The sequence below is a fragment of the Pongo abelii genome, chromosome 1 (genome assembly GCF_028885655.2).
Source record: "Pongo abelii isolate AG06213 chromosome 1, NHGRI_mPonAbe1-v2.0_pri, whole genome shotgun sequence".
In the NCBI taxonomy this organism is placed as follows: domain Eukaryota; kingdom Metazoa; phylum Chordata; class Mammalia; order Primates; family Hominidae; genus Pongo; species Pongo abelii.
Window position 1 is genome coordinate 95809546 of NC_071985.2, and position 25668 is coordinate 95835213.

At 46.9% G+C, this 25668-nt stretch overlaps 1 protein-coding gene across 4 annotated transcripts in view; it reads left to right on the forward strand.

Annotated features, from left to right (window-relative positions):
- Window positions 1-25668, forward strand: part of KCNN3 (potassium calcium-activated channel subfamily N member 3) — a 163524-nt gene that overhangs the window by 93165 nt on the left and 44691 nt on the right. For all 4 annotated transcript variants that reach the window (XM_024234811.3, XM_024234801.3, XM_024234816.3 and 1 more), the window contains exon 3: window positions 4637-5055. In XM_024234811.3, coding sequence (XP_024090579.1) covers window positions 4637-5055 — 419 coding nt within the window. The remainder of the gene's footprint in view (window positions 1-4636; window positions 5056-25668) is intronic.

Here is a 25668-nt window from a genome sequence, read left to right on the forward strand (position 1 = left end):
CAAGGAAGACACAGCGCTTGTCTCTTCGGAGCTCCAACTGTGACTGGTGGGGGGGTCCCAACCCTGGTTACATTTTAGACTCACCTGGGAGCCTTAAGAACACCCGTGCCAGGGCTCCACCCCCAGAGATTCTGATTACTTGGCCTGGGGTGGGCCTGGACCTGGGCATGGGTATTTTTGAACAAGCCCTCCAAGTCATTCTAATGTGTGATGCAAGCAGGTTGAGAACCATGTCTAAGGGGAGAGACAGCAAAACCTCACAAATGCAAATCAATAATTGAGATTGTGCTTTGTTAGGAATGAACGGGATGCAGAGTGAGGAAACGGCAGGGTGGGGTATCTGCTACTTGCTCTGAATCGGGAGGGAGCGAGGCCACACTTGGAGAGCTGTGATTCCAAGGGTCAGAAGGAAGGAAGCATAGAGTGTCCTCACGTAGGACAGCAATGGGACCTTCTGGGACACGTCCCACCCTGCAGATGCAGAAAACCTTGCAGTGGAGCCCTGTCTAGCAGAGGCTTTTAACCTGCAGCCTGAAAACTCTCCCCCACGCCCTACTCAAAATACCCCCTCTTTACACACACTGTTTACCAGTGCCCCCAGGCCAGCCAGCTTAATAATCCCTCACATTTTTTAGAGCAGTTAGTAAAGCACTGTCCAACTTTTTATCTGTATTATTGGATCCTAACACTAACCCCAGGAGGCAGGCAGGGCCAAGGTCAGTGTTCCCCTGTTGGAGATGTGGAAACAAGCTCGGAGAAGTCACGCACGGCCTGAGATCACATGGCTAATACCTGGATGTGGGGGACTTCAGGCTAGCTCTCCCACCTCCAGCTCCACTACCCCATGTGGCCCCCACCTTCCCTGCACCAGCAAGCCACAACCGAGGCAGGGCACCTGAGAGGCAGCTGGGGACCAGCACCCTCGCGTCACGCTGGGCAGAGCTGCCGGTGCATTCTCCCCTTCAGCTCTGACGGTTTATAATCCCACTCCTCATCAGGCAATCAAAGGAATCTGTTACTCGTTGCTTCCATTCCTGCCCAGAGTGAACCCAGTTACTATAGTAACCAGATGCGATTCTTTATTACAGAGTAGATGGTTTTAATTTTGTATTTGAAGAGTTTGGCCAGGCAGTCACGTTGCCATGGCTTGGCCTGTCGGGCGGCAGTTAGAAGCAGAGGGAACCCTTTGAGCAGCCATTAGGGCTTTCTAATTGCTGGGGGAAACCTATGTCTGGAAAAACCCAGGCTCAGCTGCACTGGGGAAGGAGGAGGGTGAGTCTCCAGCTGGTGCTGTGCTGGGTACTGTCTCCTGTTCAGAGATGACAGCTCCCTGATTAGAGCTACCAGGTGAGCCTCTCAGCCAGTTGCTCCCATAGTGCCCTGTAGTTTCCCTTCAGGATTCTCATGGGTGGGTGGGTGGGGGGCTGCTCAGAGGGCCATCAGCACATGTTTGTTGAATGAATGAACAAATGATCCTTTGTAGTTTATTAAACCCTTTCAATCCATTGTCTCCTCTGCTCTCCATTATGGCTCTGTAAGGGTACAGAGCAGGGAGAAAGAGAAACTGAGGCTTGGCAAGGTAAGAGACTTGCCTCCTAGTGCTGTCTCCCCTGCCCATGCCTCTCAGGGCCCATGAATTGCCTGGAATGTTCCTCTTGCTGCAGAAACATATCACAGGTAGATGCTAAAAGCAAGGCAAGCATCGCCCACCCACCCCACACCAGGCCTGGTACCATAGGTCCTCTCCTGGGTCCTCGGTTCCTGCTGAACTGTAAGGAAGGCAGCAAACTGGGGAGAGAAAGCTGCTTGGTGACTAACTTTGAAACAGAGCAGAAGCTTCCTTTGGCCCAGACCATCAAGGAGACAGTTGAATGGACAGAATAAAGGGTTCCTCATTCCCTGATCTCCCTGTGCAAGGGAGGAAAGGAAGGCTTCACTCGGCTTTCAGCCAGCCCCCGCAAATCCACGCTGATCCAGTCTCTCTGTTACTCTTTCTGTGCTGAGGGTGTATTTCCAGGTTAAATAAAACCTCCATCCAACCCTGGCCCCAACATTAATTTCTCCTAACCCAGCCTAGTTTCTTCCGGCCTTGCAGCTCAGGCCTTTCCTGGATGCATGCATGGCCTGCTCTCCCGGCCAGGAGGTGCTGATGCTGGTACCCTTCATGCATGCATGGCCTGCTCTCCCGGCCAGGAGGTGCTAATGCTGGTACCCTTCATCCTGAGCTCATGTTAGGCCACAGGACCCTGCTTGCTCCTCCTTAAAGGCAATCATAACCAGCTTTGGAGAGCAGCAGCTTTCTGTGGCTGTTGGTGGAGCAGGCAGCATATGAGGCTGGAGTCTTGAGTGGGATGTGTTTGTGGATGAGCTGGGACAGGCAACAGCCAGATCTGCTGGAGGGCCAAGGGCCCAGTAAAGAGAGGGCATAGTGTGTTGATAAACACTCCACTACCTCCCAGAAGTGAGATGCCTCCACAGGAGGCCCACACCGAACATATGTCCGGATCTCAGACCTCACCCTCCAAGAATCAAATCATCAGAGCTGGATAAGACCTTAGAGGCTTCTCCTTTCAGTCTCAGATGAAGACAGAGGTCCCAGAGGGGAAGGATGTGAAGTCCCTTTCACGGTCATCAAATATGGTGGGGCTCCACAGTGGGACTTACCAGAAGACAAAGGCTGGACACACAGCAGGTGCTCAGTCAATTCTTATGAGAACAGCCATCCTCATGAGGTGACAGCAGGAAGCATCTTTGTGAAAGGTTGGGGCTAGAAGGAAGCTTAGACATCACTGAGCCCAACTGTCATTTTACAGAAAGACTGAGACCAGATCCATTAATAATGCTACAAATAAGAATAGCTAATAGTTACATAGCGTGCTGGGTGCTACGCAGGATTCCATGCATGTTGCATATACGAACCCACTGCAGCCTCATAGCGACCTCTATGCAGCAGCTATTATCATCATCCCCAGATGAGGTAACTGAGGCACAGGGTGGTTCGGTAACTTGCCCAGGATCACGGAGCCAGTAGTGTTAGGATCAGGCAGTCTGGCTCCAGAGTCCGTGCCGTGAACACTTCACTGCACTGTCTGAGAACACAGTGCTGCCAGCAAACACTTGCTGCTCCCTTCTCTGAGTGGGGAGAAGGAATCTGTGCCAGCCCTTGTGAGTTCACTCATGCAGGAAACATGACTTTTTCATCTTTACATCCCCTTACAGGGCTCAGCTCAGGTCTGCCAGGGGCTCAGGGATGTGTTTCTAATACAAATGAGTTGATCTTTCTCACCATCGTGAAACAGCCAATTTGGCACCTGTGTGCTGGAAGGGACCTTGGGAAGTGGCTCAACATAGAACACTTACGGTCAGCAAAAAGGAGGGGGTGGTTCCCACACACCAAGCAATTCTCCAATGGACACTGGCTGAGCGTCCTGCAATATAACTCAACCCTGATTGTCCGCCTGGAGTTAGTGTTGGCTCCCACAGGTTGAGGGCTCAGTCCCGCCACATTGACCCCACTTCCGATGTCAGTCACCAGCCCCAGGTTGTTTTATCTGAGCCTCTGACCAAGTGGTTGAACCCCCATCAGGGGTTCCCAGGATACCCTTCTCAGGTTTTCATCAATTTTCTAGAGCAGCTCACAGAACTCAGGGAAACACATTTACTGGTTTATTATAAAGGACCTTACAAAGGATTCAGATGAGCAGCCATATGGGAGCGAAGCAAAGGGCAGGGCGCATGGGAAGGGGTGGAGCTTCCATGACCTCTCTGGGCACGCAACCCTCCATGTGTCCAGGGACCGCCATGTGTGCAGCTATCTGGAAGCTCATCGAAACACAAAGAGGGGAGTGACAGACACTGAGGGTGGAGAGTGGGAGGGAGAGGATCCGAAAAAATAACTATTGGGTACTGTACCCAATAGTACCTGGGTGACGAAATCATCTATACAACAAATCTCTGTAACATGAGTTTAACTGTATCGCAAACCTGCACATGTACCCCTGAACCTAAAATAAAAGTTAAAAAACAAAACAAAACACTGTCTTTTTGGGATTTTATGGAGGTTTCATTACACAGACATAATTGATGACATCATTGACCATTGGTGATCAACTCAACCTTCGGGCCCCTCTTCCTTCCCAGGAGGTGGTGGGGTGGGGCTGAAAGTTCCAACCCTCTCATCACCAGATTGGTTCCCCTGACAACCAGCGCCCATCCTGAGGCCACCCTGGATCCCCACCCCGACCCCAGCCACTAGTCATCTCATTAGCATACAAAAGACACTTATCACTTTGGAAATTCCTAGGGTTTTAGGAACTGTGCCTAACCAGGATAAAGACCAAATATATTATTTCTTATTATAAATCACTATATCTCAGGAAGCGATTTGCAGAGGAGGAAAGTGAGGCCAAGAGAGTCAAAGTGTCTTAGCCAGGGCCTCCCAGGTAGACTGAATCCAGGTCTCCCTACTCCCCATCCAGGGCTCTTGCCACATAGCAAGGCCCCTAAAGAGCATGCTGAGGTGGTCAGGCTGACCTGAGCCCAGCAGCCCGCCCCAGCCTGTCCCACCTATCCTGCATGGACCCTGCTGTGGGCTTCCTGGTCCTGGCCACACTAATGGACTTTCTGCTCCCACCAGCTCTTCGTGATTGACAATGGCGCGGATGACTGGCGGATAGCCATGACCTACGAACGCATCCTCTACATCAGCCTGGAGATGCTGGTGTGCGCCATCCACCCCATTCCTGGCGAGTACAAGTTCTTCTGGACGGCACGCCTGGCCTTCTCCTACACACCCTCCCGGGCGGAGGCCGATGTGGACATCATCCTGTCTATCCCCATGTTCCTGCGCCTGTACCTGATCGCCCGAGTCATGTTGCTGCACAGCAAGCTCTTCACCGATGCCTCATCCCGCAGCATCGGGGCCCTCAACAAGATCAACTTCAACACCCGCTTTGTCATGAAGACGCTCATGACCATCTGCCCTGGCACTGTGCTGCTCGTGTTCAGCATCTCTCTGTGGATCATTGCTGCCTGGACCGTCCGTGTCTGTGAAAGGTATTCCATCTGGGGCCTTCTGAGTACAGAGCCTGTGCTGGGACAGGGAAGGGAGCAGGAGCAGGGGTGCCAGGAAGTATGTGGTCTGATGGAGGAGACAGGCATGTACCCAGACACCTGAAAGGAGACAATGGGAAAGAAGGGAGTGCTGAGTTGGGGTTGAGTATGAGCTAGAATTGCAGCATTGGAACCAAGGTAAGGTGGGAAAAAGGCACAGAATTTTCCTGATTTTCTGTTCCTTCTTTGCAAACCAATATATCAAAGCATTCTAGTTACATCAGTAACTCACATATAACACATTGCAATTTATTCCTCTTGGGTATTAATAATGCTTATTAGCATTTTAAAGGCTCTGAGAGGTCCTGAAGTAATGAAAGCATTTATTTTTGTTTAGTTCAGCCTTTCTCAATTGTGTTTGCCCACAAATCCTTTTGATTATAAAGCACTATTGGTACCTTGCTACCTAAAGTTTGGTTCACAGACCAGCAGCATTGGCATCACTGGGAACTTGTTAGAACTCCCAGAATCTCAGGCCTTAGCCCGGAATGGCTGAGTCAGAATTTGCATTTAACAAGGTCACCTGGTGATTCATATGCACCTTAGTTTGAGAAGCACTGTACTGATGGAACATGCTTTGGGAAACGTTGTTTTAGGAGGCTGGTGGTTGGGAGTCATTCAGAGAAGCTACTCATGGGAGAGAAGGAGATGTGGCCTGACAGAGATCCAGGGCTGTAGAACAAAATGCCAACTCCTTGGAACAGCCATCATCAAGGCTCAAGGGCAGGACTGAGGCCACCTCCTTCTACCACCCTCGAGCTGCCTTTAATGACTCTTCTCCTTGCAAGGGGTCCTGGATATTCATTTTATTTATTTATTTATTTATTTATTTATTTATTTATTTATTTGAGATGGAGTCTTGCTCTCTCGCCCAGGCTGGAGTGCAGTGGCATAGTCTCTGCCAACTGCAACCTCTGCCTCCTGGGTTCAAGCAATTCTCCTGCCTCAGCCTCCCATGTAGCTGGGATTACAGGCATGCGCCACCATACCAGGCTAATTTTTGTGTTTTTAGTAGAGATGGGGTTTCACCATGTTGGCCAGGCTGGTCTTGAACTCCTGGCTTCAAGTGATCCTCCTACCTTGGCCTCCCAAAATTCTGGGATTACAGGCGTGAGCCACTGCACCCAGCCCTGGATATTCATTTTAATCTATTTGACATGTGGAATCTAAATCTAAGTTAGAAACCGTGATTCTGCCCCTAAGTAGCTGTGAGACCTAGGGCAAGTTACTTAACCTCTCTGGGCTACAGTTTCCTCATTTTAAAATGAGGATCACTTGAGATAGAATGAAGCTATGTTTGCTTGAGATAGATTATTTTTATTATGTTGGGAGGTATGGTGAAGCATCCTGTGTAATTTACACAGATCCTGGTAGTCGCCCTTAATTTGTCAACGCTTACAATTATATTGCCAAATCTTCCATGCACCAGTGTCCTAGCAGAGATCAAACAAGACAAAGAAGTCTGGAGAGGAGTTAGCCTTAACACACCCTATATGGGTGCCTTGAACCATATCTCCTACCTATTTTTGAGACGTTCTGTTTGCAGACATTTCTTTCAGCATTTTGGCCAGCAGACACACGGTCAAACAGAGGGCATTCTGCTGCCGCAGAACAAGGGTTCAGGCTCCAGGATGCAGGTTCAGGCTCTGAGAGCCAGTGCAGTGTTGGAAGACCTTTCTCACACACAGAGCCCCAGGGACACACCATGCTCACCTATTCAGAACCTCGCCATTACTCAGCAGCTGACATTGCAACATCTGCTCTGAGTGGGACCACACTGCACAGGGCTTCATGAGCCTTCTCCGGTAAGCAGACACTCTTCCCCCAATGGAGAAAGCATGTGCTTGGGTTCCGACCCCAAACTCCTCATGGTACTGTTAGGTGAGCAACATTGTGCTGGTCGCTTCACCTCTCTGGACCTCAATTTTCTCATCTGAAAGCTGGATACAGGATTTACTGTTAGAGTCAAACAAGGTGTATATATGCACTGTGTACTGCAATCCAATGATGGTGAAAATTAATAATAATAGTGCAGATCCCTTGATAACTCTTGGGAATTTTGTGCTGCCTTCTTATAATTAGAACAGCCCAACTCGTACCATATATTGGCCTATACTCTTCCTGTTTTCCTTTCTAAATGATGGAAGCCATGTTGTCTATTAACATAGTAATCGAATTTGCGTAGCCCTTTAAGCTATTTGAAGTCTTTCACTTCCTCAGATGCTCTCTGGCATGTATTTCAGATGGCTGAACTTGCAACAAAGTACCTGCAAGTGAGTTTCATAGTTTATTGAACCTATCACAAGAAGGAGTGACTATTATTCACTGGAAAATAAGCTTGTTTTAAAGAATGTAGTTTGCAGAGTACTTAGATGATGCACCTTATTTGATATTGCATGGCCTTCCATAGCTTCCAAGCTGAGGCTGGGTTAGTCTGGTCCCTGGTGGGCCACTGGGTCTCTCTCTCTTTCTCTGCAGACATGGGTCACAAGCCCCCGCTAAGACCAAGGCACAGAGGAACAATGAGCAAATCGGAAATTCTCTGAAAGTTCCCTTCTGTTGCGAAAAGGCCATTTGACCAAAGACTTAGGTATAACATGAGGTGTATTAAAGCATGGTGGATGTTATTGTTGCACCCCTGTGCTAGTTCTGTGTAAAATCCATATGTCATCCTAGCTTGCCCTCACAATAGATCTATGAGAGAGGTAACTTGTCTGAGGGAAGGAGAGCCCGGGTCCTGGAGGGGCATCTGGGTGAAGCAACACGTCATCCACTACATGGATGTGTTTGAATTGGACATGAAGGCTCATGGGAGAGTTGAGGAAACTGATAGAAAGTAACTGGCCCGAGGTCACAGAGCTATTAATAGTAAGCGTGGAGCCAAAATCTGAACTGGTTTCTGACTCTGAACTTCCATGTGTGTGTCACCAACCCAGGCTGAATCCTGCACATACGAGGAAATCATGGCCTCTACTCTACTGGCAACTTTCCCAATCTCAGAGTCTTAAGGCCACTGAGACTGACATGTGAATCCCAGTCTTGCGCTGTTTTCTCTGCCTCCGCTGCCTATGGTCTTGACCATGTTATCATACTAGCCTCCCGGGCTGCCTTCATGTCCAATTCAAACACATCCATGTAGTGGATGACATGTTGCTTCACCCGGATGCCCCTGCAGGACCCGGGCTCTCCTTCCCTTAGCTGGGGTTGTGACTGAGTCTCTCTCTTCAGGTCAGGCCCCTTGCCTGGGGGCAGCAAGCTCCCAAGGGGATTTGTCAGTGTGGGAGTTCAAAGGCCCAACCCCGTTTGCTTCTAGTAGGACACTCAGCCAGGCTCCAGGGTCCCTGAGGGATCGCCTAAGGCCTCTGTTACCACTGCATCCGGGAGCTTCCTCTATACCCCAGAGGTATTGATCCTGAGAGCAGCCCCAATAAAACTCCCACCCCTAAATCTCAGCATCTCACAGACTGTTTCCCAGGAATCTACCCTATTAATATATTGTTTCCGCAACAGGCAAAGCACTTCTCTTACCAAGACTAAGCACTATTTTTAGAATCAAGCTTAAATGATCATTGTCTTTCCCAATGTGAAATAATAAGTAAGATTGGCAGAGGCCTTCAGCCAGGACTTATTCAGCCAGAGACTGGACAGAAGCTGGAAGCAGGGGAAGCTTTGGGGAACTGAAGCATCAGACCAGGGTAGTGTGGACAAGATGCCTTGATCTCTCTCAGCCTGATCTAATGATGATTCTATCACCTTAGGCATCAGAGAGGGTAAGTGACTTGTCCAGGGTCACACAGCAGCATGACTGGTTCTAGAAAAATCCACAGCTGCTGATGCCCAGAGCCTGTTCACATTCCAGGTAGCTTTCATCAGCCTGGACTTATCTCTAGTTGTATACACACACTTCTGAAGTTGCTATGGAAATCTCTCTACAGCAAGACGTATTTTAAAAGACAGTTCTCATATCTTGGGTTGGTTTTTATGTGACAACAAAGGTTTTTCATATTTCCCCCTCCCAAGGAGAGAGAGTGGGATCGTATTTACTCAGAACAGCCGTGCCATGGAGAGGGCAGCGCCTGGTTGCTGGGAGGGCAGTGACAACAGTGGGCTTGTTTTCCTTGGCCCCTGGAGAGGCATTACATCATGGGTTCCAAGGCCTGACAGTTGTGGCACTCTGCATTCTCTGGGATTCTCCTGGCTGCCTGCCCACCTCCCACAGGCCTCTCAGGGAGGAACCTCCTGATTATACACTGTCAAGTGCCAAGCAGCCTTACTGGTGGAGAGACCATCTGAGGCCCCGGGTCCTCACTGCGGCAGCAGGTTGGAGAAGCCAGCCTTCCTAGCGTGCCTTGAGCAGTGGCCTGCCAGCTCGCCTTCGTATGTTTATCTCCTTGGGAGGAGCAACAAGGCCTCCCATAACATTGATGAAGTGGGGTGAGCCTTGCTGTCACAGCCCTGCTTTATAAATGACCTTCCTGTCCTCTTGAGTGGATTCCCTTCGGACCCTTTGGACCCTTCACTTTGGTCCCTCCTGAGGCTCCAAATTCTGCATCAGGCTGTCTTAGTGTCCCAGGCTTTCCAGTCTGTCAACAGGTTTTTGATTGTGCTGGTTAACTTTTGGCATACTGATATTTTCATGAGAAATTTTATTCTGGAGATCTGGCTCCTAAAGCAGGAGAAAAACAATTTGTGGCCCGTTCTTTCTCTCATTAAAAGAGCCACCACTCCCATTATAAGGAGATAAAAATAGGCTTCCTTCCTGTACTCTCTTCTGCCCCTGCCTTAGACACCCAGGCCTGCACTTGCCAGCAGCAGGAAGCAAGACCACAGCTCTCTCCTCCTCCCATCTCCTTCCCACAACCTCCTACCCCCTCCAAGAAGGGGTCCTTCCACTCCAAGAAAACAGTAGGAATGGCCAGGCGTGGTGGCTCACACCTGTAATCCCAGCACTTTGGGAGGCCGAGGCGGGTGGATCACGAGGTCAGGAGATCGAGACCATCCTGGCTAACATGGTGAAACCCCTGTCTCTACTAAAAATACAAAAAAATTAGCCGGGCGTGGTGGCACGCACCTGTAGTCCCAGCTACTCGGGAGGCTGGGAGAATGGCATGAACCCGGGAGGCGGAGCTTGCAGTGAGCCGAGATCGCGCCACTGCACTCCAGCCTTGGCGAGAGAGCGAGACTCCATCTCAAAAAAAAAAAAAAAACCCCAAAAACAAAACAGTAGGAAGGTGGTCATTACAGGGATGAAGCACCCTACATGGGGTTGATGGAAGCCTGCAAGCTAAACCCTGTAGGCTGAGCAGAACTGAGCAGAACCTGGGAACAGTGGGGCCAGGCACTGTGGTTCCTCATTGATTGCTTTGGTTTGAGTTATAACCTCCAATGTGGGGCACACGCACAGTGATCCATGGGACTATTGGAAGAAGTGGTCAGAACTTCTACATATATATATATTAAGCCTGGCTAGTATTTAATAAATGGATAGAGAGCAATACATGTCTGTAATTTATAATAAATATATGTATAATGGAGGAGGGCACGCTCAAAAAATTTTTAATTGATAGGAGCCCATGATTTTAAAAGTCTGCAAATCACTGGTTTATGATATCAGAGGACTAGTTAGAGAGGATAGGAAAGTTAGCCTACCACATGGGATGAAGCCTGCTAGACCCAGGAACCCTGCCCTCTAGCTGGAGAAGTGAGAAGTTAGCCTCCTGTAGGGAAGGAGCAGCCTGTAGCAATCCCCTGCTGGTGCCAGGCCGAGAGATGGATGGCTGGGGAGGGGGAAGGTGGGGAGGCGACAGGGATCCTGCTGGAGGCCTTTGAGAAAAACCTGCAGCATTAAGGAAGAGGAAAATAATCCTGAAGATTCTTGAAAAATGTTTAATTATGAAAAACAAAAAGCAACATTAGAAGAGTCTTGGGTGGCCAGGCGCAGTGGCTCACGCCTGTAATCTCAACATTTTGGGAGGTCAAAGCAGGTGGATCACTTGAGGTCAGGAGTTTGAGACCAGCCTGACCAACATAGCAAAAACCCATCTCTGCAAAAAAAAAAAAAAAAAAAAAAATTAGCTGGGAGTGGTGGTGCATCTGTAGACTCAGGAGGCTGAGGTGGGGCGATCACCTAACCTGGGAGGTCAAGAGTGCAGTAAGCAGAGATTGCGCCACTGCACTCCAGCCTGGGTGACAGAGTGAGACCCTGTCTCAAAAAAAAAAAAAAAAAAAAAAAAGGGAAAAAGAAAGAAGAGTCTTGGGCATCTCTAATAGGGTGCCAGAATATATATGATCCTTATGATAGAGAAGAGTGGGCAGATGTGAAATGAAAATGTATCTGGTTCACATAAGCACAGAGTTCCAGAAAACTAAAATTGTTTTAGCAAAAAGAAAATCCACATTGATGGCACTACATTTTTAAAAATGTGAAATGTGGAGACAAACTTAAAAAATTTAAAGCTCTCTCAGAATGCAGAAGAGATAAGAGAAAGGATGAATAGGACAGAACTGGAGGCTGTAGGATCCAGGTGAAATCTAAGAATTAGAGTTATTTCAGAGGAAGAAACGATAATAATTTGGATAAAAGCATAATCAGAAATATACACAAAGTAAACATTTTCAGAATTGGCCTAGGTAAGGGGATGTTGTGTGTGGGGATGGTAGATCAGAGTAGGCAGATCGAAACGGATTCTTCTTTTCCAGTTAGAAGGTGGGGGACAGGAGGAGCCACCCCTAGACATACCCCGATACATTCTTTTTCTGGAAAATTTATTGAATCATAAGGTGAAACAATCCTAAAGGCACACAGGCATCCCAGAGCTGACTCTCCCTCAGGAACCCTAAATTCAGAGTCATTAGAACAGTTCCACAGCATTTTAAATTTGGATCCACCCTGTCATTTGAATGAGGCAAACAAAGGGGAACAAAAGTCATTCTTGGAGTTTTCTGGGCTCAGAAGGTAAACCACCTACACTTTTAGGGGGAACTCGTTTGCCAGTTGACCAAAGAATGAATCACAATTAAGATCTTAATAATGAAATGTTGTAAAGAAAGACAGGTAGACATTGGTTCACACAGGCAAACATGAAATCAAGACTAAACTTATGCATGGTTGCAAAACTCCAAATTCTAATTTCAAAGAAAAAGTAGATTCTGGAAAGAGTAGATGTATGAAATTAAAGCAATAATTCAATAATAATTAGAGGGTTGCAAATCCTCAGATTAAAAATTTGAGAGGAGAAAGCTAGAAGGGATTAGTAAAAGCATGCCAGATGCATTGTCTTACGTAGAGGAGAATTTTAAAATAAAGCCCTATTACTCAGTTTTAGCAATCAGAGAAATATATTTTTTAAAAACCTAAAGGAACCACAGGCAAAATTTTATAAGTATAACAAGAATAATAATAGCATCAGCCATATATTGTTTCATTTAATCCATACCATAGTTCTATGAGATTGTGTCTCCATTCTGTATATGAGGATGTTGAGACACAGAGAGGTTGAGCGATGTGCCTCAGGCCACAGAGCCAGCAGACTTGAGACTCCAACACCAGCCTGACAGCCTTTTCCCTACCCTGAAAACGTATACCTCCCATGCCACATCAGAGCCCACACAGCTAAGACAGAAAAAATAAAGGAAGCAGGAAGGAAGAATTTCAATACAAAGTATGAAAGAAGATCAGAGGAAAACAAACTTAAAATTTATAACAATCAACATAATTGTGTTTACCTCCTTGTTAAAAGTAAATGTCTCTTAGATGAGATTTAAAAGCAAAATTTAATTGCATGCAATTTACAAAAGAAGTACCTAGAACAGAAGGACCCAAAAATAAATGAAAAGCAAAGATTTATTAGGTAAGTACAAATCAGATGGCAAATGAATAGAAATTCTCATTTAAACCAAGATGAATTCAAAACAGAAATCACTAAATTGTCCAAATTTAATATGGATAAAAGTGCTATATACAGTAAAACTGTGAATTTTATACAAAAAATGAGATTGATAATCTGAATTTTTAAATGTTTAAATTAATTGAGCACTTTGTAGCCTATAAACAAACATCTTCTTTTTAAGCATCCAGGGAGCACTTTAAAAAATCGATCAACTTCTTGGTCACACATTTCAAAACATCAGAAAAATTGCTCGGGCTGTATTCTCTGACCACAAGCCCATAAAACTCCAATTAAAGGACAACTTTTTGGTGGGACTTTTAAAGCAATCTCCTCAATTACAACAGAGAATTCAAAACTACCATTAAGGCTATTAGAAAATTACAACAATGACGACCCTGTATGTAAAAACTCAGGATGTGACCAAAGGTGTACTCAGATGAAAAATATCCTTAAAGTTTTTCAGGCATAATGGTGTGCACTGATAGCCCCAGCTACTTGGGAGGCTGAGGTGGGAGGATTTCTTGAGCCTAGGAATTCAAGCCACTAGTGGACTATGATTGTGCCTGTGGATAGCCACTGCCTCAGCCTGGGCAACATAGGGAGACCCCATTTTTAATAATAAAAACAGAAGAAAATGAACAGAGAAAATAACTGAATCCATTAGAAGAACAAAACAAACCTCAGGAGGGAAGATTAAGTTTATAACAAAGGCAAAGATAGGAATTAATGAATTTAAAAACCAGAAAAACATAATTTATAAATCCAAAATATGCCAACTTCTAAAATATAAATTTAATTGAGAAGAAAGAAAACACAAAATTAGAAATTTTAATGGAGAATAACTACTGATTCTTAGGATGTTTTAATGAATAAGTGAGAATAGCTTAGCTTTTTTTGAAAGAGAAGACCATTGAGGGGGCTTTCTCTACTAGATATTAAAATGTATTGTAAAACTAAAAGTAATTAAGTCCCTCTGGCATTACTAAAAAATCAATAATGACAGATCAATGAAACCTAATGGAAAACACTGAAATAAACCCTACTATGTTAGAACCCAATATACGAGAAAGAAAACCAACTGGGAAGCAATAGATTATTCAATAAATGGTAATGGGGAAATTGGAAGCTTGGATGAAAAATCAAATTGGAACCCTAGCTCTCACCAGCCACCAAAATAAATTCCAGGTGGATCAAAAAGTCAGATGTAAAAGAAGAAACCATGAACAAGCTCCAGAAAACAAAGTGAGCCCTGAGAGAAGAAAGAACTGTTAAGCATAAAATCTCAGAAGAAACATGAAGGAGAAAACTGGTATGTTTGATTACATCATACACACAATTTTAGATTTCAGTCCTTCAAAAAATATGAACTTATTTAAAGAGCAAATGTTACGCTAAAAAAAGTATTTGCAGCAAACATGACAAGAGGTAAATATCCCTATTACACAAAGCAGTCTTAGAAACTAATCAGAAGAACTCATCTCCCCAGTGAAAAAAATAGGCTGAAGATAGGGCTAACTACAAAGGAAGAAATACAAAAAGCCAATAAAATAAAACACACAACACATATTCAGTCCCGCTAATCAAAGAACTGCAAATTATAACTACAAGGAGAATTACTTTTTCCCCTCTGGAGTTGACAAAATTTTAAATAAATATAACTCAGTGCTGGAGAATCTTCTTCTTGTTGGCGGTGGGGGGGATGGGGTTGTCTTATGCTGAGGGCAAGAAGGAAATTAGACCACCTTTCTGGAAAACCATTTAACAATTTGTCACAGGAGCCTTGAGTTTGTAACTTTGATCCAGGAATTCTCTTTCTAGGAAGCTATTTTAATAGAATAATCAATTTACATCAAACCTCTTCTGCATGGTGCAGTTTATAATAGAAAAGAATGAGAAACCAAGTAAACATCTAGGATTTAAATGGTTAAAGAAGTATGGCACATCCATATGATGGGTAGTTAGCAAGAATTTTAAAAAGTCAAATCAACGTGTTTGTATTCGTTTTTGTTTGTTTGTTTGTTTGTTTCTTCGTTGTTTGTTTTTGATGCGGAGTCTCGTTCTGTCGCCCGGGCTGGAGTGCAGTGGCGCCATCTCGGCTCACTGCAGCCACCACCTCCCGGGTTCAAGCAATTATCTTGCCTCAGCCTCCCGAGCAGCTGAAATTACAGGCACCTGCCACAACGCCTGGCTAAGTTTTTGTATTTTTAGTAGAGACGGAGTTTCTCCATATTGGCCAGGCTGGTCTTGAACTCCTGACCTCAAGTGATCCACCTGCCTCGGCCTCTCAAAGTGTTGGGATTACAGGCGTGAGCCACCGCATCCGGTCTAAAAATCAACCTTTTGAAAATTACAGTAAGGTAGGAAAACATTCATGATGTAATATTTGAAAAAGGAGCATACAAAATAGCATTATGTAGGATATTACCGATTTATAGATAGATGCAGAAATACTTGGAAAATACATAGAAACATTAAGTTGATTTCTTTGTGTTACATGTAATATTTATTTATTTATGAGATACAGTCTCGCTCTGTCGTCCGGGCTGTAGTGCAGTGGTGCAATCTCGGCTCACTGCAACCTCTGCCTCCTGGGTTCAAACTATTCTCATGCCTCACCTTCCTGAGTAGCTGGGATTACAGGCGTGCGCCACCATGCCCAGCTAATTTTTGTATTTTTAGTAGAGATGGGTTTTCGCCATGTTGGCCAGGCTGGTCTGCAACTCCTGGTCTCAGGTGATCCGCCCGCCTCAGCTTCCCAAGGTGTACATGTGATTTTCATACATGTGAACATTAAGTTGATTTCTCATGATGTTACATGTGATTTTTTAAATTACTTTTTATTGTATTTTCAACAATGAGAATGCATATACATATATAAATTTTTAATGGAAAGAGGTAGCATTTGTTTTTACACACTTGACAAAGCCCCTCATCTTCCATAGGAACTCATGTTTTACGTCAACGCGGGGTGGCAAGTAAAGCTGAATGGCTCAGTACATATAATTTCATCTAACAAGCGCAATGCAAGTTCCGTCTTGAAGGGCTCTCTTCCGACCCGTCGGACAGTGGCCTTGGTGGACAGGGCCGCGGGGCGCCTTTGCGGGGCCGGAGTGCTTCTTCGCGGGCGCGCGCCTCTCTTGGAGCTCCTCTGCGGCCGGCCGCTTATGGGAGTGCCTGAGCCGGCGTGCGGGCAGGTGGAGCTCCACAGGGGAAATGTGATCGAGGCAGGCTCCACTGGCTCTTCAGTAGCCTCCCGGGCCGGCCGGGATCTGCGCCCCCGCGGTGTTGCGGGGTACTGTTGGGAGAGACCGCGAGTCCGCGGGTGGTTCCCGCACGGCCGGGCGGTCGTGGGGAGGCCGGGGCCCGGGAGAGGCCGAGGCTCGCTCCGCCAGGGGGCGCAGGGAGGGCCGGGTGGGCGGTGTCCCCACCTGCAGGGACTCGCCGTGGAGGAGCAGAGCGTTCAGGTTCCTTCTCGCTGTGGCGACAGCCGGAGCGGCTTCAGGGCTGGGCCGGTGGCTCCAGGGCTGCTGCTAGCTCCTGGCTCCTGTCTCGAGTGGGATCCCATTCTGATTTCACCTGCTTGATTCACAGTCTCCAGTCCCACTCCACGGCCGCTTTCTCGTTCTGTGATCTCGTATTCAGCCGTTCTTTCCTCTTCCTCATTGGCAGTATTTTTGTGCCCTTTGACACTTAAACTGCTCATTTGTGGCTAGTTTTTTCGTACTTTTATATTAAATAATTATACATGACTTAGCTATTATAAGTAATGGCTGATATCTCTTAGAAAGGAGAATCAAGAAATAGGGAAATTATTAGCCAGCGTGGTGGCGCGCACCTGTAATCCCAGCTACTTGGGAGGCTGAGGCAGGAGAATCGCTTGAACCTGAGAGGCGGAGGTTGCAGTGAGTCGAGATCGCGCCATTGCACTCCAGCCTGGGAGACAGAGTTAGACTCCGTCTCAAAAAGAAAGAAAGAAGGAAAAGAAAGAGAGGAGAAAGAAAGTGGGAGAGAGAGAAAATAAAATAAAAAAGAAACTGGTAAAGCAAGGAAAATTTCCATAAAATTTGCATTCTGAAGCACTAAGTTTGGGACTGTGGGTGCAAAGTGAAATCCATATTGCATTGAGAAACCATTCCATTTTTTCAGTCAAGTCAACCCCCAAATTATTCCAAATTATTTGCTGCATTACACCAAACCTGGGTTTCCCTTCACTCTCTTCTGCTGGTAAGTCACCAGTGTCTTTTGTCTCCAGGATTTTTGCCTTAGGGAGACCCAGTTAAATGCCAGGGTTCCTTCTCTAACTGGGGAGGACTATCTGACCTTTGTCACTGGAATGAATTCCTTCCTAAGTCTGCCAAAGAGGTGCACAGTGACAGTGCCATGCTGGGTGTGTAGGAGAGAAGTGACTTCCTTTCCCACAGCGGATGCCTAAGGGCATGGGGCTTCATTCTCACCCGCTCCCCCACCCACCTCCTTGGAGGGGCTGAGGTAAGGAAAAGGAAGGGGTTCCTGTAAGTGACGTCAGCCACATCTATTTGTGGGCTGACATTAGTCAAGCAGGAAATCCATATTCTGTCAGCTTTTCCATCCTTCAACTTTGGGGTTGTTTTGTTTGCCCCTCATGATCCCATTGTGCCCTACATTTCCGGTGCAGACCCCTCCCTCAAAGGACGGGCACCTCAGCTCCACAGGGCCCCTTCTCCATGAGTTTAGTGTCCTAGGCTGGCTCTCAGGAGCGCAGCTCTTCACCCCCCTGTGTTTCCCCTGCCCTCCACTGCCAGCTCCAGGCCCCCGCCTAGGCTGTACGGTAAAGCCCTGAATTCCTGGCTCACATAGTGCAGCTGCTGGAAGGGTTTTTAAAAATGTGATTTTTTTTGGCAGGGCATGGTGGCTCACACCTGTAATCCCAGCACTTTGGGAGGCCGAGATGGGTGGATCACCTGAGGTCAGGAGTTCGATACCACCCTGGCCAACATGGTGAAACGCTGTCTCTACTAAAAATACAAAAATTAGCCCGGTGTGGTGGTGAGCGCCTGTAATCCCAACTACTCACGAGGCTGAGGCAGGAGAATTGCTTGAACTCAGGAGGTGGAGGATGCAGTGAGCCGAGATCACACCATTGCACTCCAGCCTGGGCGACAGAGCAAGACTCCATCTCAAAAACAAAAACAAAATGATGTTCTCCTTCCATTTAATACAGACTCCTCTATTCCCTGAGACTTGGCCCCAGTCCCCCAGAGGCTGAGCTGAGAGGGAATATGGGTGAGACATGCCATATTCCTTGATTACCCCACCTCGTTCCATTCGGTCTGGATGCCTGCTTGCCCCCACTGCACAGAGAGTTTAAGGGGCAGCCAAAGTCCCCTGGCTGCCTTCGAGTAGTGGCCCTGGAAGCCTGCTGGCCCTAACACACCTGGTCATTTTGTTTTCCCAAAAGGCACCTGGGAGCTGCCTGGTAACACAGCCCCTGCGGGCCCTCTCAGACAGGGCCAGACATGCTGCAACGGGCCCAGATGGGCTCTGACACTGCCACAACAGAGGGGGCACAGAGCTTAGTAAAACTCCTTTTAAATATCTTAAACATGTTTCAGCTGAGCCAAGGGGAAAACACCTAGTACACAGTAGCAATCGCACCAGCACAGGATCCATCCTGTGATCAGGACCGCCTGAACTCAGGGTGGGAAAACTGGGTTTGACCCCTGGTTCTACCATTAACCTTGCACTTGTGCTTAACCTGACCAGAGTCATGCAGCCTCTTTTGAACAGCCTCTGGGACACTACTTTAAAAGACTATCCAATCCATTTGCAGACAGCTCTGACTTAGAAATCTCTTCCTATTATTGGTTAATATTGGTTAAAACTTGTAGTTTCTGTCTTGGGTCCTAACTCAGTTCTCTGGGTCCACACAAAAGAAGTTCCAGTACCATAGACGGGCGGTTAAGCCACTGACATCTGGGCAGATGTGGGCTTGGAGCCTTGCTTATGCTCTTACTAGGAGGCGACATTGGGCCAGGAAAGGGGATAATTCACAAAAAGCCCTTAGCACAGTGTAGAACATTTAGCACATGGTGAGTACCCAGTGAAGCAGCCGGGTATTTCTTTTTCTACTGAAGGTCCCCTGAGTATCCAAAGTCAGGTTGAATCTTCTCTGCTGTAACCCAGTGGTCTCCAGTCTCCTCAACCGTTGTCACAGGACTTCTGATCAGACTCCACCCTCTCGCTCACTCTCCTCCCTGGTCATCAGTGTCCTCATGAAGTGAAGGCCCCAGAACGAACATAGTGCCCCAAGTGTTAGGCATCCTCCCATCTCCTCAGCATTATTTTCCTTTTAATGCAGCCTGAGAGTAGCCCATATTCTTAGGGCAAAGGGCTCCCAGGCATAATGGCCTGGGAATTAGGGAGCGAGACCCAGGGCCCATCTCTATTTAGGTTGGGCACTCTTGACAGTTCCATTCTATAGCCCCATGCTCTATTGTTAACTTTTCTTCAATACAATTGCAAGGGCTTTGTTTAGCCTGAATCCTGCAGGGAGCAACTTGCACCCTTGTTCCGTGTGGCCACTACCAGATAAGAGCCACAGCTCAGTAAGGCCAGAAGGGTGGTTCAGCCATGTGGGAACCAGCCAGGACTCAAAGAGACAAGAGGCTCCTGTCCTGTTTCCAGCTTTAGCAAGGGAGTTGGGGGCTGGCCTGAAGTCCATTTCTCTCTGCCTTAGTTTTCCTGCTGATAAAAGCAATAGTTAGTTTCTCAGGCTCTCGCAGATTTCTCAACAGATTGTTTGAGCACTGAAGTTGAGATCTCCCCTGCTCTCTGGACACATCTCATACTGATTCCCCCCACACCCTATTTCCTACACAGATCTGTCCTTTACCTGGACATTCTCCGTCCTCTGCCGCTTCCCTTCATCATGCTTGCTCCCGGAGAATGCAGGCACTCTCACAGGAATGCGTCCATGCATCCCAAGTGGCGCATTGAGCCACGCCTCTCTCTGAGCTGCAGTGCTCTCATGAGAGGCTTGCTAAATAATAATACTGTTATGTATAGGTATGGAGCTCTGCTATTCACCAGGCACTGTCCTAGGAATTAAATATATCTTAAAGTATAAAACACACATGATTTTTTCCCTCATGGGCTTATAGTCTACCAGAGAAGACAGGTAACAAGTAAGGAAACAAAAAGTAGATAATTTCAAATCTATGATATATACTGTGAAAGAGGAAAAAAGAAGTTTGCAATGATTCTTTTTAAAAAAAAAAAAATTTATGGCATTGGAGAGGGATCCTACTCATCTGGGGCCTGCTTGGAGGTCTCTCTGGGGAGGTGATGCTTCAGCTGAGGTCTGAAAGATGAGAGGAAATGAGCCCTTCACAGACCAAGAGGGTGACCTTTCTGAGAAGAGGGAGAAGACTGCACCAAGGCCCTGAGCTGGCAAGGAGCTGGGGGGAAGGAGTCACTGGAAGGAGAGTAAACGGATGAAGGGGGGGAGGGTGTGGCAGGGACTGAGCCGCAGAAGGGGGCAGGAGGCTGAAAGTGAAGGGCCCTGAGGACCATGTTATGGGGTTGAACCTAAGTGCAGTGGAAAGCCTTTAAAGAGTTTTATCTTTTTATTTACTTGTTGTTTCTTCTTCTTCCTCTTCTTCTTTTTCTTCTTCTTCTTCCTCTTCCTCTTCCTCCTCCTCCTCTTTGTCGTTGTCTTCTTCTTCTTCTTCTTTGCCTTTGCCTTCTTGTTCTTCTTCCTTCTCCTCCTCCTCTACCTCCCCAACCCCTCCTCCTCCTCCCCTCCCCCTCCTCCACCTCTTCTTCTTTTCTTCTTCTCCTTCTTCTTCCTCCTCTTCCTCCTCCTCATCTTCCTCTTCCTTCTTCTTCCTTCTTTCCCCCTCCTCCTCCTTCTTCTTTGCCTTCTTCTTCTGCCTCCTCCTCCCCTCTCTCTCCTCCTCCACCTCTCCTCCTCCTCCTCCTACACCTCTCCTCCTCCTCCTCCTCCTACACCTCTCCTCCTCCTCCTCCTTCTTCTTCGCCGCCTTCTTCTTTTTCTTCTCCTTCTCCTTCTTCCTCTTCCTCTTCTTCTTCTCCCTTCTCCTTCTCCCTCTCTCCCTCTTTCTTTCTTTCCTTTCTTCCTTCCGTTCTTCTTTCTTTCTTTTCTTTTCTTTCTTTCCTTCCTTCCCTCCCTCCCTCCCTCCTTTCTTTCTTTCTTTCTTTCCTTCTTCCTTTCCTTCTTCCTTCCATTCCTTCCTTTCCTTCCTTTCCTTTCTTCTCTTTTCTTTCTTTGTCTCTTTCTTTCTTTCTTTCTTTCTTCCTTTATTCCTTTCTTTCTTGTCTCATTTTGTCATCCAGACTGGAATGCAATAGCGTGATGACAGCTCACTGCAGCCTTTAACTCCTGGGCTCAAGCAATCTTCCCACTTCAGCCCCCTGAGTAGCTGGGACTACAGGCATAAGCCAACATGCCTGGCTAAATACAAAAATTTTTTGGCAACAGAGTCTCTCTATGTTGCCCAGGCTGGTCTTAAACTCCCAGCCTCAAGCATGTCTGGTGCCTTTGAAGGGTTTTAAATAGGAGAGTAATACAATATGGTTCATTCTAAAAATATTACCTTGGCATCTTTGTGAGTAAATTGGAGGTGGCAAGAAAACTACTAGGAGAACCAAAGAGGCTACTGTAGCAGGCCAGGCAAGAGACAAAAGTGACTTAGAAGGGCGGTGGTGGCAGTGGAGAGTTCTTGAATACATCCCTGCACCAGGCCAAGTTTTATATACATCTTCTCCAGTACTGATGTCCCACGCATCAAATCTGTGATCAAACTCATCATGTTGCCCCGAAATTCTCTCTCTGCTTCTCTGTTTGTGTCTTCTTTTTCTCAGGAACTTTACCCGTTAGTATTCATTTTAGGCTGCAAGTGATGGGAAACCCAAAACAACAATAGCTTAAACGAAATAGAAGTTCTGCCTGACGCCAAAGAAGTCCAGAAAGGTGTCTATAGCAGGTATGCCGCTCTGTGGCATCATCAGGGATGCAGGCTCCTTCTCCCTTGTTGCCCTGCCATCCTTGGTACATGGCTTCTTTCTCATACTTCAAGAAAGCTGCTGGAGCTCCCACCATCCCACCTACCTTTTAGCCATCAGGAAAAAGAAATGGAAAAAATAAGGTTGTTTCTTTCTTGTTAAGGACATTTCCTGGAAGTAACACATGTCACTTTTATTTACATCCGTTGGTCATTCCACATGGCGGGAAAATGCAATCTTTATTATTGGAAATCATTGCTCCTTCCTGGGCGCTATTACTAATGAAGAAGAGGAGACGTGCTGTTGGGCTACAACCATCTCTTAGGCTCAAATCATTCCCCATCCTTATGCCCACTCCCAGCCCCATTTCCAGCCTTCTATTTAGGCACCAAGTCTATAGTTCTTATTCTGCGATGTCGCTCAAAGTCATCTCTTCCTGCCACCTCCCTGACACAGATCCCTGTCATCTTACACCAGTTTACAGAAGTAGCTTTTCTGGCTTCCAGTTACCGTTCCTACTATTACCCCTCAAAAACCTTCAATTGCTACCTCTAGAAAATTAAGTCCATATTTTTAAATTTAGTGACCAAGGCCCTCCATCATGCAATTCCAGTCAACCCATGATAAAACCAGTTTGGTTCAATTTTAGTAACATCAGCAACAATGGTAATACTGATACTTTGCATTCCTACATATAAGGTTTTATTGCCCATAGAAGGGACAGCACATGGCACCTGGAGTCAGAAACGTGCGCTCATAGCCTGGCTTGACAATGGACCAGCTGTTCGATCCTCGGCAAGTCACCTGCCCTCTATTAAATAAGCGCCTGCGACTGGCTGGTTCCTGATAAACCCTGAGCCCTTTCCTTTCTTGGGCCTCTTTCTTGGGATCTGTAGATTGGAAGTAAGCCTGGTCTACCTGCTTCCCAGGGGATTATGAAGTTCAAACAAGAGGAGACCTGAACAGCTGGGGGAAACATAAAACACTGGACATCCTCTTCTGTTTTTCACCACTACCCTATGAAGTGAGCAGGCAGGACAGGGAACCCACGGTCCCTATTTCGTGGATGAGGATGTGGTGACTCAAGGAGGCTCATGATCTGCCCTGGCCCTGACTTGCAGGGCGGTGGAGGAGGCCTGGGCCCTTGGGACCCCGATCGCCCGTGGCAGGGCTCTTGGGGTATGTGTTCCGCTGGGGAGGTATGTTACGGAGTGAGGCTATGTTGGGACAAAAGGAGAAAGAACATAAGATGCAAAGTTTTTCTTTCAGTTTGGGCTGTGCAGTCATTTTCTAATTTCTTTGAGGTCATGCTGTTTGGTACCTAGGAAAGGAATTGTGATTGGTGTTCTAGAAAAACAGCGATTTTTAGTGGGAAGCCACTGCCTATTAGTAAGTACAGGCAGAAGCGGCTCGTTGTCCTTGAATGCCACGATGTCTGTTTTCGAGGGGTAGGGTGGGGTCTGGTGACTGGCTAGACTTTTTTGGAGAAAATGTATAACAAACTTAATAAAGTAAACATCTATGTTGTCAAACTTACTGAGTTAAGTAGATGTGAATATAGTTAACTGAGTAGTAGTTTTATAATTATTTTGTCAAGTTTAACATGTGAAATTGTTCCCACTTAGTTACCAGTATTCTTAAATTGTCTTGTTTATAATTTAAACTGTGGATTTTATTTAGAGAGTAAATGTGTCTGGAGGCTTTTCATTATTTCAGAAATTAGACGATAGATTCCCGAGGTGCCTGGCCTGTCCCTGAGGCCACGTGATGCAGAACTGGAGGCAGGTGAGTCTGAGCCGGGTGCTCGGAGCCTAGTCAAGGGTGACCACAGGCCAAGGGAGGAGAAACTTCTGACATGCAGCGTCCTCATAGGAATGCTTTGTGGTGTTATCTCCATTTCCCTGATGGAAAAACTGAGGCCAAGAGCAGTGGGGTAACTCCCCCACCATAGTGAGGAGTTGCTTAATTGCATCACCCGCAGCAGAGGGCATGTCTGTATGATAATGTCTGCTACAGTGCCCAGCCTCTGTAGGAGGCTAGGAATTATTTTTTAATAAATAAGGAGCACTGTCTTCGTTCATGGCCATTCGTTCTATGCAGGTTCTCCTCTGTGAGGTAAGCAAGGCAGGAGCAATTTTCCCATTTTAGAAATTAGGAAATGGAGGCTTTGGGAGGTAAGCGAGCCAGGGTCTCACCGCTGACCCACGGCTGCTGCCTGGAGAGTCCTCCACCTGGAGCACTCCCATTCTCCGAGGTCCCCTTGCCAGCTGGGCATGGCTGTCCAGCCTGAACATCACTCCTTCCTTCCTTCATCTGCTCAGTGCTTGAAGATCCCAGAGCCCAAGATCACTTCAGCTAACAAGCTGATGGCCCTATATTTGGGTGAGCTGATGGTGCTAATGGCAGTGTAGATCTTCGTTTTAGAGGATAATTATGTTTTCTGAAAGTCTGTGGAGAATTGTGCCATTGCTTGAGGGATATCTAATAAAAATCACCCATCGGATAAAAGTAGAAGTCAGCAGTAGACCAGAGTTCACCTAAGGAATCATCATCATCATCATTATCGTCATCTTCCTTATCAACAGCCTCGTCTCTACTCATGACAGATTTGGCCAAAAAGAAAAAAAATAAAGGAGGCCTTTCGAGGACTTAACACCCGGAGGACTTTCCTCCATGCCTCCTCTCTCTGTCTGTCTTCCTAATTTCAGTGAGTCAGTTTTTCCTCCCCATCTGTTTGCTTTCTGGCACTTTACACAACTGTCTGGGCTCTTTCATTTTGCCTTCTGTGGTTGCTCAACTTCATCGTTTCCCTCTCGATGCTTCTCCTTTGTTCCCTGGCAGGCTCCTCTCATCTGCCAGTTTCCAGTCCTATGAAGAGTCAGAGGTGGGTTGTAGTTTTCAGGCAGCATTTTTGTTGCCTGGCAACGTGTAACAAGCATCTTCTGTGGTGGCTGCTTCCCCTAAAACAGAGCCAGGCTGGGGATGCAGTGGACGAAGGAGTCTCTGGGAGCTTCTCTGGGGTCATGGGGAGGAGTTAGGGGAGGAGGACAGACAGACAGGTTGGCTTCCATGGTGACTCTGAGTGTTGCCATTCTTACTCTTTTATAATAGCCTTGGCACTGGCACGCCCTCTCCTGCCCCATTTCAGGCACCCCAGGTGTCCAGTGGTGAAAAGCCTTGGGTTAGGAGCCATCAGAAGTTCTGTGTAACTTGAGAGTCACCTGCTGCAGCTCACTGAGGCATGGCCAGCCTGGATGAAGGCTGCTAGGTGGTTTCCACTGGTGCTGACTCTTGCTTCATCTTGTTCACACTGGATGCCACAGGCATCCTGTCTGGAAAGACACCTGGCTTTTGCCTCTGCAGTCAGCCCAGCTGCTAGTTCTCCCGAGAATGGGAGTGGGAGACAGAAGGGGGACAGAATGTGATCCAAAAAAACACCTGACTTAGAGCTGGAGGGGGCTCTAGAGCTTCTTTAGCCAAATCCTCACATTGTACACACGAGGAAACCAAGGCCCAAAGAAGGGAAGCAACTTGTCCAGAGTCACACCGTGAGTTGGGCGGGTCTGAGCTCCCAGCCAAGGGTCTCTCTCCTGGGACTGGACTCTGCCAAGCTCACACATCTGATGCCCTGTGGCTAGAAAGAGGCAGCATGTGATGAGAAGTA